This window comes from Mustelus asterias, chromosome 21 (assembly GCF_964213995.1).
Source record: "Mustelus asterias chromosome 21, sMusAst1.hap1.1, whole genome shotgun sequence".
Taxonomy (NCBI): Eukaryota; Metazoa; Chordata; class Chondrichthyes; order Carcharhiniformes; family Triakidae; genus Mustelus; species Mustelus asterias.
The window spans coordinates 3,361,200-3,378,611 of NC_135821.1; the positions used below are offsets into that span (position 1 = coordinate 3,361,200).

The 17,412-nt window shown below is 45.5% G+C and overlaps 1 protein-coding gene across 1 annotated transcript in view; it reads right to left on the reverse strand.

The window, feature by feature from the left end:
• tnnt1 (troponin T type 1 (skeletal, slow)) overlaps nt 1-16,557 on the reverse strand; it is a 42,078-nt gene extending 25,521 nt beyond the window's left edge. The window contains exons 1-7 of the mRNA XM_078238396.1: nt 16,548-16,557; nt 15,245-15,262; nt 13,441-13,464; nt 11,229-11,252; nt 4,624-4,645; nt 2,852-2,912; nt 635-751 (exon numbers count right to left, since the gene is read on the reverse strand). Coding sequence (XP_078094522.1) covers nt 635-751; nt 2,852-2,912; nt 4,624-4,645; nt 11,229-11,252; nt 13,441-13,464; nt 15,245-15,262; nt 16,548-16,557 — 276 coding nt within the window. The remainder of the gene's footprint in view (nt 1-634; nt 752-2,851; nt 2,913-4,623; nt 4,646-11,228; nt 11,253-13,440; nt 13,465-15,244; nt 15,263-16,547) is intronic.
• Nucleotides 16,558-17,412: the final 855 nt, after the last annotated feature.

A 17,412-nucleotide genomic window follows, 5' to 3' on the forward strand; every position in this document is an offset into this window, starting at 1 on the left:
GTCTGTATCCATAAAGACTTGATTACCTGAAAGACTCGCATTCCAACCATTATCTTGGGGGCGGCATGGTGGCACCGTGGTTAGCACTGCTGCCTCACAGCGCCAGGGACCCAGGTTCAATCCCCGGCTTGGGTCACTGTCTGTGTGGAGTTTGCACATTCTCCCCGTGTCTGCGTGGGTTTCCTCCGGGTGCTCCGGTTTCCCCCCCCCCCACAGTCTGAAAGACGTGCTGGTTAGGGTGCATTGACCCGGACAGGCGCCGGAGTGTGGCGACTGGGGGAATTTCACAGTAACTTTATTGCAGTGTTAGTGTCAGCCTTACTTGTGACTAATAAATAAACTTTAAACTCTTGCAATTGTGTCTTTGCCTGTATATGCCGAGTTTCTGAAACCTGCCTCTCCACTCACCTGATGAAGCAGCAGCGCTCCGAAAGCTCGTGTATCCAAATAAACCTGTTGGACTTTAACCTAGTGTTGTGAGACTTCTTACTGTGTCCACCCCAGTCCAACGCCAGCATCTCCACACCATAACAAAGACATTTAAATGTCTTTAATTATCCAAGATGTGCTCTTGTTTTCCATACTCAGTGAGTTGGAAAGTTTGACCTGCGGAGAAGTTCTGAAGAACACTTACAATTCTCTCCTTCAGGGCAATCAGTTCCTCCTCTTCCCTCTTCCTCTGCTCAAAGTGAGCTTCGATCAGAGTCTGGAGTTCCAAGAGATCTTTCTCCATGCGCTTCCTGTAAATATCCTGTAAAACAAGGAGGTGAAAGGGGAAAAGAGCAATAAATCGAGGCACAGTAAATCATAATTCGACAATGTCTGAAAATAAGTGGAGGTGATGGCCTAGTGGTATTATCGCTAGACCATTAATCCAGTGACTCAGAAATGTTCTGGGGACCTGGGTTCGATTCCCGCCACGGCAGATGGTGGGATCTGAATTCAATAAAAAAAAATGTAGAATTAAGAATCTACTGATGACCATGAAACCATTGTCGATTGTCAGAAAAAACAATCTCATTTGCTAATGTCCTTTAGGGAAGGAAATCCGCCATTCTTACCCGGTCTGGCCTACAGGTGACTCCAGAATCACAGCAATGTGGTTGACTCTCAACTGCCCTCAGGGAACTAGGGATGGGTAATAATGCTGGCCAGCCAGTGACACCCATGTCCCCACGAATGAATAGAAAAAAGTACCAGCAATGGGATGTTGCATAAATTTTACTAAAGGGGAATTCAGTGCATTTTCTTCCTCAGTTTTAGATATCTTTTCCACTTTTGTTGCCCTTGAGATCCTCAGTATTGCCACCTCTTACCACTACCTGCTATTTCCTTCAGTTGAGAAGTTTAGAAGGCAAATGGCTCCAGGGGTGAGAAGCTTCAGATATGAGGAGAGGTTGGGACTGTTCTCCTTGGAGAGAAGGAGGCTAAGAGAAGAGTTGATAGAGATGAGGGGGCGGGGCTGGACAAAGTAGATAGGGAGAAACTGTTCCCCATCCCGTGTCTGCGTGGGTTTCCTCCGGGTGCTCTGGTTTCCTCCCACAGTCCGAAAGACGTGCTGGTTAGGTGTGTTGGCCGTGCTAAATTCTCCCTCAGTGTACAAGAACAGGTGCCGGAATGTGGTGACTAGGGTATTTTCATAGTAACTTCATTGCAGTGTTAATGTAAGCCTACTTGTGACATTAATAAATAAAATTAAAAAACTAAAAACCGTCATCCAAACTGAGATTATTATTCTGGTAAGGAATTATTATTCCTTTATGGTAAATTCAATCCAATCAGCCTTGACATCTCTTTTGTTGAAAAATAGGCTGGTGGTTCATTCTCAAACAACTGCCGATGTCCCCCTGTAGCCTGCCAACACAAGGTGCTGGGAACCACCAAAGCCCTACTCTCTATTTTTGCCTCGTTATGCAAGCAAGCACCAGCGATTGTTCAGTGGGCGGCACGGTGGCACAGTGGTTAGCACTGCTGCCTCATAGCACCAGGGTCCCAGGTTCGATTCCAGCTTCGGGTCACTGTCTGTATGGAGTTTGCATGTTCTCTTCGTGTCTGCGTGGGTTTCCTCCGGGTGCTCCGGTTTCCTCCCACGGTCCAAAGGTGTGCATGTTAGGAGGATTGTCCATGCTAAATTGCCCCTTAGTGTCCAAAGATGAGTAGGTTAGGTGTATTGGGCATGGTAAATTGCCTCTTAGTGTCCTGAGTTGTACAGATTAGGTGGATTGGTCATGCCAAATAGCCCCTTAATATCCCAAGATGGGTAGGTTAGGGGGAATTAGCCATGATAAATATGTAACGTTATGGGGATAGGGCAGGGGAGAGGGTTTGGGTAAGCGAGTCGGTGCAGACTTGATGGCCTGAATGGCCTCCTTCTGCACTGAAGGGACACGGGTTCGATTCCCGGCTTGGGTTACTGTCTGTGCGGAGTTTGCACATTCTCCCCGTGTCTGCGTGGGTTATCTTCAGATGCTCCAGTTTTCTCCCACACTGCAAACATGTGTGGGTTAGGTTGATTGGTCATGCTAAATTGCCTTTTAGTGTCAGGGGATTAGCAGGCAAACATGTGGGGTTTCGGGATAGGGCCTGGATGGGACTGTAGTCAGTGCAGATTCGATGGACCAAATGGCCTCCTTCTGCACTGCTGGGATTCTATGATTCAATGGATTCAGTGCCTTTCACTTCCAGGCTCTGAGGAATTGAATGGAACTGCGGTCAAACATCTGTCTGTCCGCCACAGGGCTTTGAGTGACCATGCTCAAGATTACAACCTCACTCTTACATTTTGGACCAATATGACCACCTAACCCAATTGTCGGCATGGACCAATCAAAACCGAATAGAGGGAACTTACATCAAAGTCAACTCTTTCTCCATCAGGGATTTTGGGACCAGAAATCTGGGGGACCACGAGCCTGAGAGAGACAGAAAATGGAGCATTACTTTCAGAACTGTCACCACTTGTGAAACCATAAATTAGTGCCGCAAGTTCCTGTTGCTAAAATTTGCGCCATCCTGGGGGTCAATTTTAACCGAAGCCACCAGTCAGAAACTGACGGAATCGGGTGCAATGCTGGTTTTGAAAGCAAAGAGGATCAACATTAGATGCGTACATCTAACATTCCACCCAATACTGTGCTTTTTCCGCTGGATAGCTTGGGATGAAATTATCCCCTGCCTATCTGTCCATGTTTGTTTGCAGATATGTTCTCCATGTGTAAAACATATAAAGGCACACGCATTTTAAATATCTCCATAAATAGTGCTGGAGCAAGAAGCGAAAGCCAAGAGGCGGCACGGTGGCACAGTGGTTGGCACTGCTGCCTCACAGCGCCAGGGACCCGGGTTCGATTCCGGCCTCGGGTTACTGTCTGTGTGGAGTCTGCACGTCCTCCCCCCAGAATGGCCTCCTTCTGCACTGTAGTGATTCTATGATTCAGCGTCAGGGACCCGGGTTCGATTCCCGGCTTGGGTCACTGTCTGTGTGGAGTCTGCACACTCTTCCCGTGCCTGACGGGGTTTCCTCCGGGTGCTCCGGTTTCCTCCCACAGTTCAAAGATCATAGGATCACAGAATCCCGACAGTACAGAAGGAAGCCATTCGGCCCATCGAGTCTGTATCGACCACAATCCCACCCAGGCACGATCCCCGTAACGCCACGCATTTACCCTGCTGAACCCCCTGACACTTGGGTCAATTTAGCTTGGCCAATCAACCTAACCCGCACATCTTTTGTCTGTGGGAGGAAACCGGAGCACCCGGTGCAGGTTAGGTGGATTGGCCATGCAAAAATGCCGCTTCGTGTCAGGGGAATTAGCAGGCTAAAAACGTGAGGTTATGGGGATAGGGCTTGGGTGGGATTGTTGTCAGTGTGGACTCAATGGGCCAAATGGCCTCCTTCTGCACTGTAGGGTTTCTATGTTTCTATGGTTTCTTGGGTCACTGTCTGTGTGGAGTTTGCACATTCTCCCCGTGTCTGTGTGGGTTTCCTCTGGATGCTCTGGTTTCCTCCTACACTCCAAAGATATGCAGGTTAGGTGAATTGGCCATACTAAATTGCCCCTTAGTGTTCCGGGATGTGTAGGTTAGATGGATTTGCCACGGTAAATGTGTAGGTTTATGGGGATAGGGCGGGGTGGTGGGCTTGGGCAAGATACTCTGTCAGAGAGTCAGTGCAGACCCGATGGGTCGAGTGGCCCCTTTCTGCACTGTAGGGATTCTAGGCTTCTCTCCTGCGGGATAGAGTGAACGTTGGACAGGGGTGGGATTGAGTTTCTACAGTTCAATTGCCCATTGATACTCATCTGCCAGAGTTCACACACCACCCAGGTGAGGCCCTGAAAAGAACCAAGTGTCTGCAGGAAAGAAAAGTAGGAAACAGGTGGAGAGATGTAAGGTGGCCTGAGAAGATGCAAAGTATGTTGTAGAACCACAAAAATGAACCTACCGCCTCTTGCTTTCATCGAGTAGAAATCTCACTCAATAAACATTTTGCAAATTGAAGAATTCATTTATCTATCTCACACTGACTTTTCAATATTATCAAATGTTCTTCTGAGAGACAATTCTTGTTGAATTCAAATCCAAAGTTTGTCTGAGGGAATGGAGTCAAGTCAAAGTTCTTACTTTGGTCTGGGCCGTTCCTCTTCTGTGGGCCACGGGATGGAAAAAAAACAGGAGAAATGTTAATTTTGGAGAGAACTTGCTTACAAATCTCATTCAAAAACACCCATCATTATGAACTCTTTAAAAAGCATGAAGAGGATAATCATACAATCCCAACAGCACAGAAGGAGGCCATTCGGTCCATCGTGTCTGCACCAACATATACTCAAACCAAAACAGAAAATGCTGGAAAATCCCAAAGGGCCTGCCAGCATCTATAAGGAGAGAAAAACTTTGACAAAGGGTTATCTGGACTCGAAACGTCAGCTCTTTTCTCTCCTTACAGATGCTGCCAGACCTGCTGAGATTTTCCAGCATTTTCTCTTTTGGTTTCAGATTCCAGTATCCGCAGTAATTTGCTTTTATCCAATTTATACTCAGGATTACCACATCACCCCACCTATTTACTCCACTAAGTCCCCCTAACCCACACAGCTTTACACAATAAACGTCAATTCAGCATGGCCAATCTACCTAACCAGCACGTCTTTGGACTGTGGAAGGAAACCGGAGCACCCGGAGGAAACCCACGCAGAAACGGGGAGAATGTACAAACTCCACATGGACAAGGCCGGGATTGAACCTGGGTTCCTGGCGTTGTGAGGCAGTGGCACAATGGTTAGCAAGCGCCGAACAGGCGCCGGAATGTGGCAACTAGGAGATTTTCACAGTAACTTCATTGCGGTGTTAATGTAAGCCTACTTGTGACACTAGTTAAAAAATAAACTTTAACTTTAAACTTTTAAACTTTAAAATGTTAAAAACACTGGTTGGCACACCTACCCAACCCCATCACTCAGGAACAATTCAAAAATGTTCTCGAGGGCGGCGTGGTGGCACAGTGATTAGCATTGCTGCCTCACAGGGCCAGGGACCAGTGTTCGATTCTCGGCTTGGGTCACTGTCTGTGTGGAGTTTGCACATTCTCCCTGTGTCTGCGTGGGTTTCTTCTGGGTGCTCCGGTTTCCTCCCACAGTCTGAAAGACGTGCTGGTTAGGGTGCATTGACCCGAACAGGCGCTGGAGTGTGGCGACTAGGGGATTTTCACAGCAACTTCACTGCAGTGTTAATGTAAGCCTTACTTGTGACTAATAAATAAACTTTAACTTAGCTTTTCTTCAAGTCCGGTTTTGGGTCACTGAGTGGAGTTTGCGCGTTCCCACACTCGTGTCTGCGTACGTTTCCTCCGGCTGCTCCGGTTTCCTCCCACAGCCCAAAGATGTGCGGGTTAGGTGGATTGGAAATGCTAAGTTGCCCCTTAGTGTCAGGGGGACGAGCTAGGGTAAATACATGGTGTTATGGGGGTAGGGGCTGGGTGGGATTGTGGCCGGTACAGAATCGATGGGCCACATGGCCTCCTTCTGCGCTGTAGGATTCGATGAGGTTGTGTCATAAACCACAGCCGTAGGATAAACGGGATATATCACTGAGTTCCAGGTGTATCCCTACATATCTGAAAGATCACCTTAATTAGTTCACCCTTCATATGTTTGATTTCTTTCACATGTGCTCAATCATCACTAGCACATGAGATATCCTGAATTTCTATAATATCCACCCTTACAATGGGCCACTTGTTCAATAGAAGATGGGCATGTATAGGATTGTTGCGCTTACCTTGTTGAGCTGTCAGTGAAACCCCATAGCAGAACACAGTGGAAACAGAGAGTTGCAGGAAAGGTTTGGGGCAGGTCGTGGCAAATAAGGAAAAGTTGGAAGAGTGGGAGAAGAAAGTGGATGCAATTAGTACAGTCACGCAGAAGGTCTTCTACAATCTTCAGGCATATAAAACCCAAACCTGACCTAATCTTAATCTTAATCGTAACTGTCCTTCTAACCCTAGGGAAGGTGGAGGTGCGGTGGTATTATCACTGGACTAGTAATCCAAAAACCTAAGGTAATGCTCTGGGGGCCAGAGTTCAAATCCCACCTTGGTAGATGGTGAAATCTGAATCTAATAAAAATCTGATGGTAACCATAAAACCAATGCTGATTGTTGTAAAGACCACAATATTCACTAATATCATTTAGGGAAGGAAATCTGCCAGGTTGACTCTTAAATGTTCCCTGAAATGGCCTAGCAAATGGTGTCTATATCCCATGAAAGAAAAAGACTTGTATTTCTGCAGTGTGATGATAAGGTGTCTTTAAGGAATGTATTTATATCATGTTTCTTGTAAGGGGTATATTTAAAATTCAGCTCTGTTTTACACGGTGACAGTTTGTCTGGGTAACAGGCAGCTCAAATGCTGAGAAAGCAGGATAATGATTGATTTTAGCTGGGGATGAGTTTTCTTTAATCTGAGTTAATGCATTTTTGTTTATTTTGGTTTTTCCCCTGGGGTTTCAGGGTAAGGTTTTGATTAGGTTGCTTGACAGAATTGTGGGTGGAGCTAAGCTTGTCGGGAAGATGCACAGTTTCTTTAAAAAAACAGTTAGTTTCTGCCTGAAGTTTTAAAAGTAAAGTTTATTTATTACTCACAAGTAAGGCTTACATTAACACTGCAATGAAGTTACTATGAAATTCCCCTAGTCGCCACACTCCGGCACCTGTTTGGGTCAATGTACTCTAACCAGCACGTCTTTCAGACTGTGAGAGGAAACTAGAACACCCGGAGGAAACCCACGCAGACACGGGGAGAATGTGGAAACTCCACACAGATGGTGACCCAAGCCGGGAATCGAACCCAAGTCATTGGCGCTGTGAGGCAGCAGTGCTAACATTGTGCCACCGTGCCACCTAGCTCTGAAAGAAGCATGAGGTTTCTTTCTATCTCTCTCTCTGGAGGTTGCTGTTGTGGAATGTCGGAAGACATGTGTCTCTCTGTCTCTATCTCTCCAGAGGTTTTTAAAAACTCTTGGACTGTTAACAAGTACAAGCACGTCAGCCTGTGAGTCGCTAACTGACTGTGAAGAGGGATTTAAGTCTGCAAGAGGAATATTGCTTGAATTGGAACTCATAGAGATAGCTTAGCAGTTAAGAATTGTATCTTATCATGTTTAAGCGTTGTTCAAATCTTAAATGTTAAGCTAATTAATTTGTTATAGTTAAACTGTCTTGCTAAATAAAGTTTGTTTCAACAAAGGCTTCCCAGTTGGTCAGTAGAATTGTGCCTGGAGTGATACAATAATATTCTCACATTAATGCCAAAATAGCAAATAGTTGGGATCTAGTCTAACTTCAAAATGTAAAGTTAAAGTTTATTTAGTGTCACAAGTAGGCTTACATTAACTTTACAACTGTGAAAATCCCCTAGTCGCCACATTCCGGTGCCTGTTCGGGTACACTGTGGGAGAATTTATCACGGCCAATCCACCTAACCAGCACGTCTTTCGGAGTGTGGGAGGAAACCAGAGAAAATCCATGCAGACACAGGGAGAACGTGCAGACTCCGCACAGACAGTGACCCGAGCGGGAATTAAACCTAGGTCCCTGGCGCTGTGAGGCAACAGTGCTAACCACTGTGCCACTGTGCCGCCCCATATCTTGGACTTTCTGATATCGTATCCTCACAATAGCACCTTGGATGTCCTCAGGCACTTTACAGGCAACTAAAGTACTTACTTTGAAGTGTAGCCATTGTTGTAATATTGGGAATAAGGGAGCCAATTTGCACACAGCAAGCTTATGTAAACAGTAATGTAATAATGAGTAGGTAATCTGCTTAGCAAAAGCAAAATACTGCAGATGCCGGAAATCAGAAATAAAAACACAGTGCAGCAAAAAAATCTCGGCAGATCTGGCAGCATCCATGGGAAGGAGAAGAGTAGCCGGAATTCTCCGACCGCTCACACTCCGCGAGGATTCTGGCTGTGAGCAAGGTCGGAGAATCCAGCCCAGAGTTAACATCCCGAGTCCAATATGACTCCTCTTCTGAACTGAGTTAATCCATTTCTCTCGTGCTGCTGGTTGAGGGACACATTTTGGCTTTGTGTCCTTTGAGATAGTGCCCTGAGATGTTTTACAATCACATGAGCGGCCAGATGGGCCTATGTTTATCGTCCCATCTGAAAGACAGCATCTCCAACAGTGTGGCACGCCCACAGTTCTGGGATTGCCCTCCTGGATTACGTACTTGAACCCACCATCTTCCAGCTACTTCCTAATGTCTTACTTTTCTGAGCCTCAGCTCTCGCAGGCACCGAGAAGCTTGATCCTTTCCCTGGCAATTCTCAATTATATAAAAGAAAATACATTGATGCACAAAAATAACTGTTAATAGGTCCATTGGCTATCATTAGCAAACATAGGGAATTAAAGATAAAATTGTGATGAGACTGTACCTTTAAGAAATGTTTTTTGTGCAGGATTTCTTTTTACTGTCTGTTCTAAGTGGTGCCATTGCGTCTATAACCGGTATCCTCTATTGTTACTGCAGCAGTATAATTGCTCGTATGCTTTTTTAAATCTGGACTAATGCTGTTCTGTTGTTTTTAGTGTTCTCCTGGGATTTTGCAGAGTAGGGCTTGATTGGGTTGTTTGACAGAAAACCTCAGGTGACTGGGTGGAGCTAGACTTACACAGAGAATGCAAGCTCAGTTGCTGCTTGGAAGCTGCAGAGAGAGGTAGCCCTTTCTCTCTCTGAAGTCTGGACACTGGGATCTGCCAGAAAACTAAGTTTGTTTCTCTGAAGTCCTGCTGTTTGAGGATATATCCTTCTCGGAGATTCTGCTGTATGAGAGTCAGAAGATAGGTGGCTGTCTGGATCTCTGCCTAAAGGTGTTAAAAGGCTGGAAATCTACAATCCACACGAGCATATTGTTTTCTGGTGCTAACTGGTTCTGAAGAAGGCACTTATGTCTATGGGGGGATGTTGCTTAATTGGAACAATTGAGATAGCTAGCTGTTAAGAATTATAACTTGTCATGCTTAAGTATTTTGATCGGTAAACGTTATGCTAATTCTTGTTGTGACATTCTAACTGTGTTCTTAAATAAAGTTTGTTTTGATCAAATCTTCCTAGTGGGTCACTTGAATCATACCTGGAGTGAAACACCTTTTGCTCATCCTAATGGCAAAATCAAAAGTAAAAGTTGGGGTCTGGGCTAACTTTAATATACCTTGAAGTTTATTACTTGGTATCTAACAAAGTTAACTATTAAATTCGACATGACAACCAATACATGGGAGAATAATAGGGTGCCTGCCTAAAAATGATTTTTAGAAAGGTAACTTTGAGCTTTTGTAGCCTTTAAGAAAGTCAAAACCGTTGATATTTTAATCTGATTAATTCCCATTAAATGGGTTTGTACGCGGTTCCAGTAAAGCGATGAAATAACATTTAATATTTGTGAACTGCATCTTTCGATTTTTACACAATCAATATGGATCGATTTTTAAAAAGTTATCCACATGCTAAAAATTGTAGAACTGTGGTCTGCTGTTAGCCAGACCGAACGCACTCTTAAATCAAATGAGAAAGTACCACTGCCTCTTACCCTCCACCTCAGGCTGTTCGACTTCTGCAACAAGGGAGTGTCACCAAAGGCAGTAACAATATGTAGAAATTGGGGAATGAAACATATAAGAACACCACGAGACAGTTAGAACAACTGTTATAAAAGATATCTTTTTAACTAAGGAAGTATGAAAATTATGTCCCTTAATTTCTGTGGTAGTCTCCCACATACATGGGCGGCACGGTGGCACAGTGGTTAGCGCTGCTGCCTCACAGCGCCAGGGACCCGGGTTCGATTTGCGGCTTAGGTCACTGTCTGTGCAGAGTTTGCACGTTCTCCCCGTGTCTGCGCGGGTTTCCTCCAGGTGCTCCGGTTTCCTCCCGCAGTCCAAAAGACGTGCTGGTTGAGTGCATTGGCCATGCTAAATTCTCCTTCAGTGTACCCGAACAGGCACCGGAGTGTGGCGACTAAGGGATTTTCACAGTAACTTCAGTGCAGTGTTAATGTAAGCCTACTTGTCACACTAATAAATAAATAAACATATATATTTATGAATACATGTGTGTGAGTGTGTAAATGCACACAAACGCATGCACACATCATTTAATTGTGCAGGAGTCACTGAATAGCAGCCAGAAATAAGAGAATGTGAATCATTGAATCTCAGCAGAGTGCAGAAGGAGCCCATTCAGCCCATCAAGTCTGCACCAACTCTCTGACCGAATATCTTACCCAGGTCCTCTCCCCTCATTATCTCCGTAACCTCACACATTTATACAACTAATCCCCTAACCGACACACCTTTGGACACTAAAGAGTAATTTAGCATAGCCAATCCACCTAACCTGCATATCTTGGGACATTAAGGGGAAATTTAGCATGGCCAAATTACCTAACCCACACATCTTTGGAGTGTGGGAGGAAACTGGAGCACCCGGAAACACATGCAGACATGGGGAGAACTTGTAAACTCCACACAGACAGTGACCCGATGCTGGAATTGGACCCGGGTCCCTGGCGCTGTGAGGCAGCAGTGCTAACCACTGTGCCACTATACCACATATGAACACACTCATTTGAAAGTCCGTTATGAGTGCACTATATTTTGCTGTTCTTGCCGAGGATTTTACTCTTGATACATAAGTGACAATTGATGAAATGCTCACCTTCCTGGTCATATTGTTGTTCCCCTTGTTGTGGTAAGGCGTGCAGAGAAAAGAGAGACAGTTAGAGGGAGAATATACGCTTCATTTGATTTTTATTCAGTGTAAAAATCTACATGGAGGCTGCATCAGGAGCACCAAGGTGAAGGGTGCAAAGATGTATTTTCAATGGTTATGTTTCCCTGATTTGTCAACAGAGACATTGGTAAACATTCAATCATGGGCACATGGTTAGGGAGCTAGTTAAACAAAGCATCACACAAATAAACATTAAGGGTCCAATTTTACCATCGTGATGCGCCCATTCTCCAGTTAAAGTCAGGCATGAGGCGAGTAGCGCAATCCGCGCCAGCCTCCGCGCCGGTTCTCCCTTTCCCAACGCCTGCAAATGGCCGCGATTGGGAACCGCGCCCAAAACGGGGGGGGGGGGGGGGGCAAATCGCTGCCACTCTGCCTGTCATCAGTGAAGGGGAAGGGGGAGGGGCTCGCGATTGGTCTAAGTGGCAGGGGGAGTGGGGGGATAAAGGGGTTAGTAATGATTTTAAGGCTGGGGCAATGTCTGTGGGGGCCAGGGGGAGTTAATATCTGGCCCGGTTAGTCTGTCATTTTTTTCTGTGCATGCACAGTTGGAGACACCAACCGGAGCTTCAGGATTTCGGGAGCGTTAAACTGCACCTACAGGCTTGTGCAGCGCAATTCGGACTCGCTGATATTTTTTCAGGCAGAGTGCATGTGGGGGCGCCTGAGGACGGGTCTAAAAGTCGGATCTGAAACACTCCCAGTTTCAAGTCCGCCCAGCACTTAGAATCAAAATGGTAAAATAGGACCCTGAGGAACAGATAACACAGTTACCACTCTTAGACCCTCTGTTTGAACTCAACACTGTGTTCAAATTGTCCAGCCCAGTTTGGGTTTCCCTCATGCATGAGTCAAGCACCCTGCCATCCTTTTCTATTCTGGCAAAAAGCCGGGCTGTTGGGGATTGTGAACCCATCTGGAGAAGGAAATCTGCCGTCGTTACCCGGTCTGGCCTGCATGGGATTCCAGAGCCATAGAATGTGGTTGACTCTCAACTGCCCTCTGAAGGCAATTAGGGCTGGCCAGCCAGCAACGCCCATGTCCCATGAATGAATAAAAAAACTGATGGGGTGGGACTTCTGAAACTGGCTCTTGTCTGCCATTTTTAATAGTCTGTGGAGTCTTCGTGACTCTGCAAAACTCCCAGCCTATTAACCCTTAGTTAATGAATCTATGAATAGTGCAGATGCAGTTCTGTGGAAGCACATGAGGGTGAAAAGAATAGAAGGATATGTTTTGATGGCATTAATTAGAGGGGGGGAGGCAAATGTGAAGCATAATCCAGAGCATAGATTAGTTGGACTGTATATATGTTGTGTGTTCAATGTGACCTTTGCATGCCTTTGCATGTCCATCTATGTATATCATAGAGAGTGCAACATGGTTTTCCAAGGAAACATAAAAATGTACCAATGTTGGCACAGTGGTTAGCGCTGCTGCCTTGCAACGCCAGGGATCCGGGTTCAATTCCGGCCTTGGGTGACTGTCTGTGTAGACTTTGCACATTTTCCCTATGTCTGTGTGGGTTTCCTCCAGATGCTCAGGTGGATTGACCATACTAAATTGTCCCTTAGTGTCCAAAGATGCGTAGGTTAGGTGGTTGGCCATGCTAAATTGTCCCTTAGTGTCCAAAGATATGTGGGTTAGAATCACAGAGTCATAGAATCCTACAGTGCAGAAGAAGGCCATTCGGCCCATCAAGTCTCCACCGACCACAATCCCACCCAGGCCCTATCCCCATAACTCCATGCATTTAGTCTAGTTAGTCCCCCTGACATTTAGGGGCAATTTAGCATGGCCAATCCACCTAACCCACGCATCTTTGGACACTAAGGGGCAATAAATCATGGCCCAGTCCACCTAAACTGCACATCTTTGGAATGTGGGAGGAAACCGGAGCACCCGGAGGAAACCCACGCAGACACGAGGAGAGCGTGGAAACTCCACACCGACAGTCACTTGAGGCTGGAATTGAACCTGGGTCCCTGGCGCTGTGAGGCAGCAGTGCTAACCACTGTGCCACTATACCACATATGAACACACTCATTTGAAAGTCCGTTATGAGTGCACTATATTTTGCTGTTCTTGCCGAGGATTTTACTCTTGATACATAAGTGACAATTGATGAAATGCTCACCTTCCTGGTCATATTGTTGTTCCCCTTGTTGTGGTAAGGCGTGCAGAGAAAAGAGAGACAGTTAGAGGGAGAATATACGCTTCATTTGATTTTTATTCAGTGTAAAAATCTACATGGAGGCTGCATCAGGAGCACCAAGGTGAAGGGTGCAAAGATGTATTTTCAATGGTTATGTTTCCCTGATTTGTCAACAGAGACATTGGTAAACATTCAATCATGGGCACATGGTTAGGGAGCTAGTTAAACAAAGCATCACACAAATAAACATTGAGTCACAGATAACACAGTTACCACCCTTAGACCCTCCATGCCAACTCACCCAATATCTACCATGTGCAGACCTCAGGAGTCACGTTGAGATGAAATAAATTAAAGACCTAAGTATCTATTCAAACTTCCACTGTATTCATGCAAGTCCATTCAAAACTATCAAAATTCCGTAACCCCTTATCAAAACAAACAGACGTGTATTCATAACCCCGTATCAAAAACAGCTAATCCGTTAATAATCTCTTTGAGCTATCAATCAAACTGTGAATTTACTACACAGCGAATTCTGGCTTGTATTTATGTTGTGTGTTCAATGTGATCTTTGCACGTCTTTGCATGTCCATCTATGTATATCTAAATTGTGCAACATGGCTTTCCAAGGAAACATTAAAATGTGCCAACGTTGGTAGTGTAGTTAGTACTGCTGCTTTGCAGTGCCAAGGATCTGGGTTCAATTCCTGCCTTGGGTGAATGTGTAGATTTTGCACGTTTTCCCCGTATCTGTGTAGGTTTCCTCCGCGTGCTCCAAAGATGTGCAGGTTTGGTGGATTTGCCATGCTAAATTGCCCCTTTGTGTCTGAAGATATGCAGGTTAGCTGGATTGGCCACACTCAATTGCCCCTTAATATCCAAAGATATGCAGGTTCGGTGGATTGGCCATGCTAAATTGCCCCTTAGTGTCCAAAGATATGTAGGTTAGGTAGGTTAGGGTGATTAACAGGATAAATATGTGGGCTATGGGATTAGGGCCTGGGTAAAATGCTCTATCAGATAGTCGGTGTCGAATCAATGGGCTGAATGGCCTCCTTCTGCACTGTAGGATTCTATGATTCTACATGTGTGTCTGCAGTAAACAGGTAATTGCAGTGTTTCAAAGAGGACATTAATGACAAATAAAATGTGTTCTCGGATGCCTGTGCATAAAGGACTGGGTTAGTCAATCTTTTTGGCAAACCAATCAGACTAAATCAAATTAACTGAGGGATAAACCAAAAAGGGGCAGCTTCCAAAAGGAGGGGAGCCGTCCGAAACAAAAAAAAACAAAGAGGAAAGGAAACTTAAAACTGCAAATTAAAAAATGTGATTAAAGGGGTTGATAATGTCCCCCAGCCCCTGCGGTGCCCAACGGGCACGGAAGGCATTGACAGTGCCCTCGGACACCAAATGCTCCCTCTCCAGGGACACCCGGCCACGAATGTGGCCACGGTAGAGGGGCAGACAGTCGGGTCAGATGACCCCCTCGGTCGCCCGCTGCCTGGATCTGTTGATGGCACAGAACTGGGTTAGTCAACAGCTTAAATCTATAATAATAAAATAAGTAATTCATCCAACACTAAGACTTGATGGGAAATTACACCAGACAAATATTAGGTCACAGAACCAAGCATAAACACATTGCAGGTCAACTTGACTGCATGCAACATTAAAAAGCTAGTTTGATGGTTGGCATCGGAAGCATAAAGGTTTTCTATCACCTGCACTGGTTGTTGGCATGGACACAGGCTGAGAATAAAGCAACCACAGAGCTTCATACCTTCTTCAGGTTCTTCCTCTGTGAGAGAAAACAGGGGGTTTGTTATAAAGAGACCGCAGCACAAGGTAGCCTTGCTGTGCCAAGGAGGCCCGCGAACGAGCCAATGTTTACATCCAACCTTTGCTTCAACTTCGATTTGACGTATCAATCACGAGACGCAAAGGATAACGGGCAAGATTCACGGCCTCCCAGCTGCGTGTTTCCTGCCGGCCGGAGGCGTTGTCTGCTCGCGGCGGGATTCTCTGGTCCCGCCGCTGGCAATGGGAATTCCCATTGATGTCACCCCCCCCACGCTGGGAGGAAACCCACGGGTGGGGGTGCGCAGCTGGCGGGACTGGAGAATCCCATGAACAGCCAGAGAATTCCGGCCAACAAGTGTGACTGATGGGCACCCGAGAGATATAAGCTTTCAGGACTACGGGGATCGAGCAAGACAATGGGATCGACTGGATTGCTCGCCAGAGAGACATCATGGATCTGATGGGCCTAATGGCTCCCTTTTGTACTCTAATGACCATCTTTTCTTTTGGGAACTGTGTAAAGACAGGAGTTTTAGCCGTTGTTCAAGTGCAAAAACTGATTCTTAGAATTTATAATTTAACCCAACATTTTTCTGTCCTCACTTTAAAGTAGCTTCTTTTTGATTTGATTTGATTTATTATTGTCACATGTATTGGGATGCAATGAAAATCTTGTTTCTTGCACACTATATAGACAAAGCATACCGTTCATAGAATACATAGGGAGAAAGAAAGAAGAGGGTGCAGAATGTAGTGTTACAGTCATAGCTTGGGTGTAGAGAAAGATCAGCTTAACATAAGGTAGATCCATTCAAAAGTCTGGCGGCAGCAGGGAAGAAGCCATCTTGAGTTGGTTGGTACGTGATCTCAGACTTTTGTATCTTTTTCCCGACGGAAGAAAATGGAAGAGAGAATGTCTGGGATGCGTGGGGTCCTTAATTATGCTGGCTGCTTTTGTTTCAGTTGTCTGATGCTACACAGTATTGCCTTTCTGGGGTAGGGCAAGTACATCATTTTTGATTTCTTTACCAGGAGACTGGTCTGACTCTGAGTCTTCCCCTGTCCTGTAGGCTCCTGGATTATCTTGTTGGCACTTTTTCCAGATTCTAGTCTTGCTGGTTGATCTGTTGTTTACTGGCTTCTCTATCTGATCCTAGCTTGGTTTACTGACAACTTGTATCTTGCAAACGGATGAACAATGGTGGACAGGTAGAGACTTTCTGTTGGAGACGCTTGTGCTAAATATTGACTTGTCTTGCGAGCCACTGTTAGTATCAATGTACTTTGGTACATTGACTGGGTAAGGCAATGGAGTAGTGGTAATGTCATTGGATTATTAATCCAAAACCCTCTGAGGACATGGGTTCAAATCCCACTACGGCAACTGGTAAAATTTCAATTTATTAAAAAATAATAATCTGGAATTGAAAAGACTGAGGCTGAGGGGAGACCTGGCAAAGTTATGAGAGGTGGATAGTGTGGTGGACTTCAGTTGTGCCTTTGTCCTGCCTGGACCACCGTTGTGTGTTTGTTATGCCTGGACACATCCCCTGCCGGCTCGGCTCCTCCCCTTGTCACCTAGTATAAAGGTGGCTGTCTCCTCCCCCTTGTTCAGTTCGGGTCGGTTACCTGTTGGGATGTGCTCCTGATTCTGTTATGAATAAAAGCCTACAGTTGTATTGGCACACAAGTAGTCTTTTGCCTAATTGATAGCGCATCAGATAGTCAGAGGCTTTTTCCCAGGGTGGAAGTGTCAATTACAAGGGGGCATGGGTTCAAGGTGAGAGGGGGGAAAGTTGAAGGGAGATGTACGGGGGAAGTTTTTCACGCAGAGAGTGGTGGGTGCCTGGAACGCGCTGCCAGAGGAGGTGGTGGAAGCAGGCACATTAGCAACGTTTAAGAGGCATCTGGATGGGTCCATGAATAGGGAAGGAATAGAGGGATACGGTCCAAGTAAGGGCAGAGATTTTTTTTAGATTAGTTAGGGCATCATGATCGGCACCGGTGTTGAGGGCCGAAGGGCCTGTTCCTGTGCTGCACTTTTCTATGTTCTCTGTTCTATGGTGAATGCCAATTGTAGAACTCTATAATCAAAATTAGAATGAGTTCACTGATTGTTCAGCGTGATTTAGGATGATCGACTGAGTA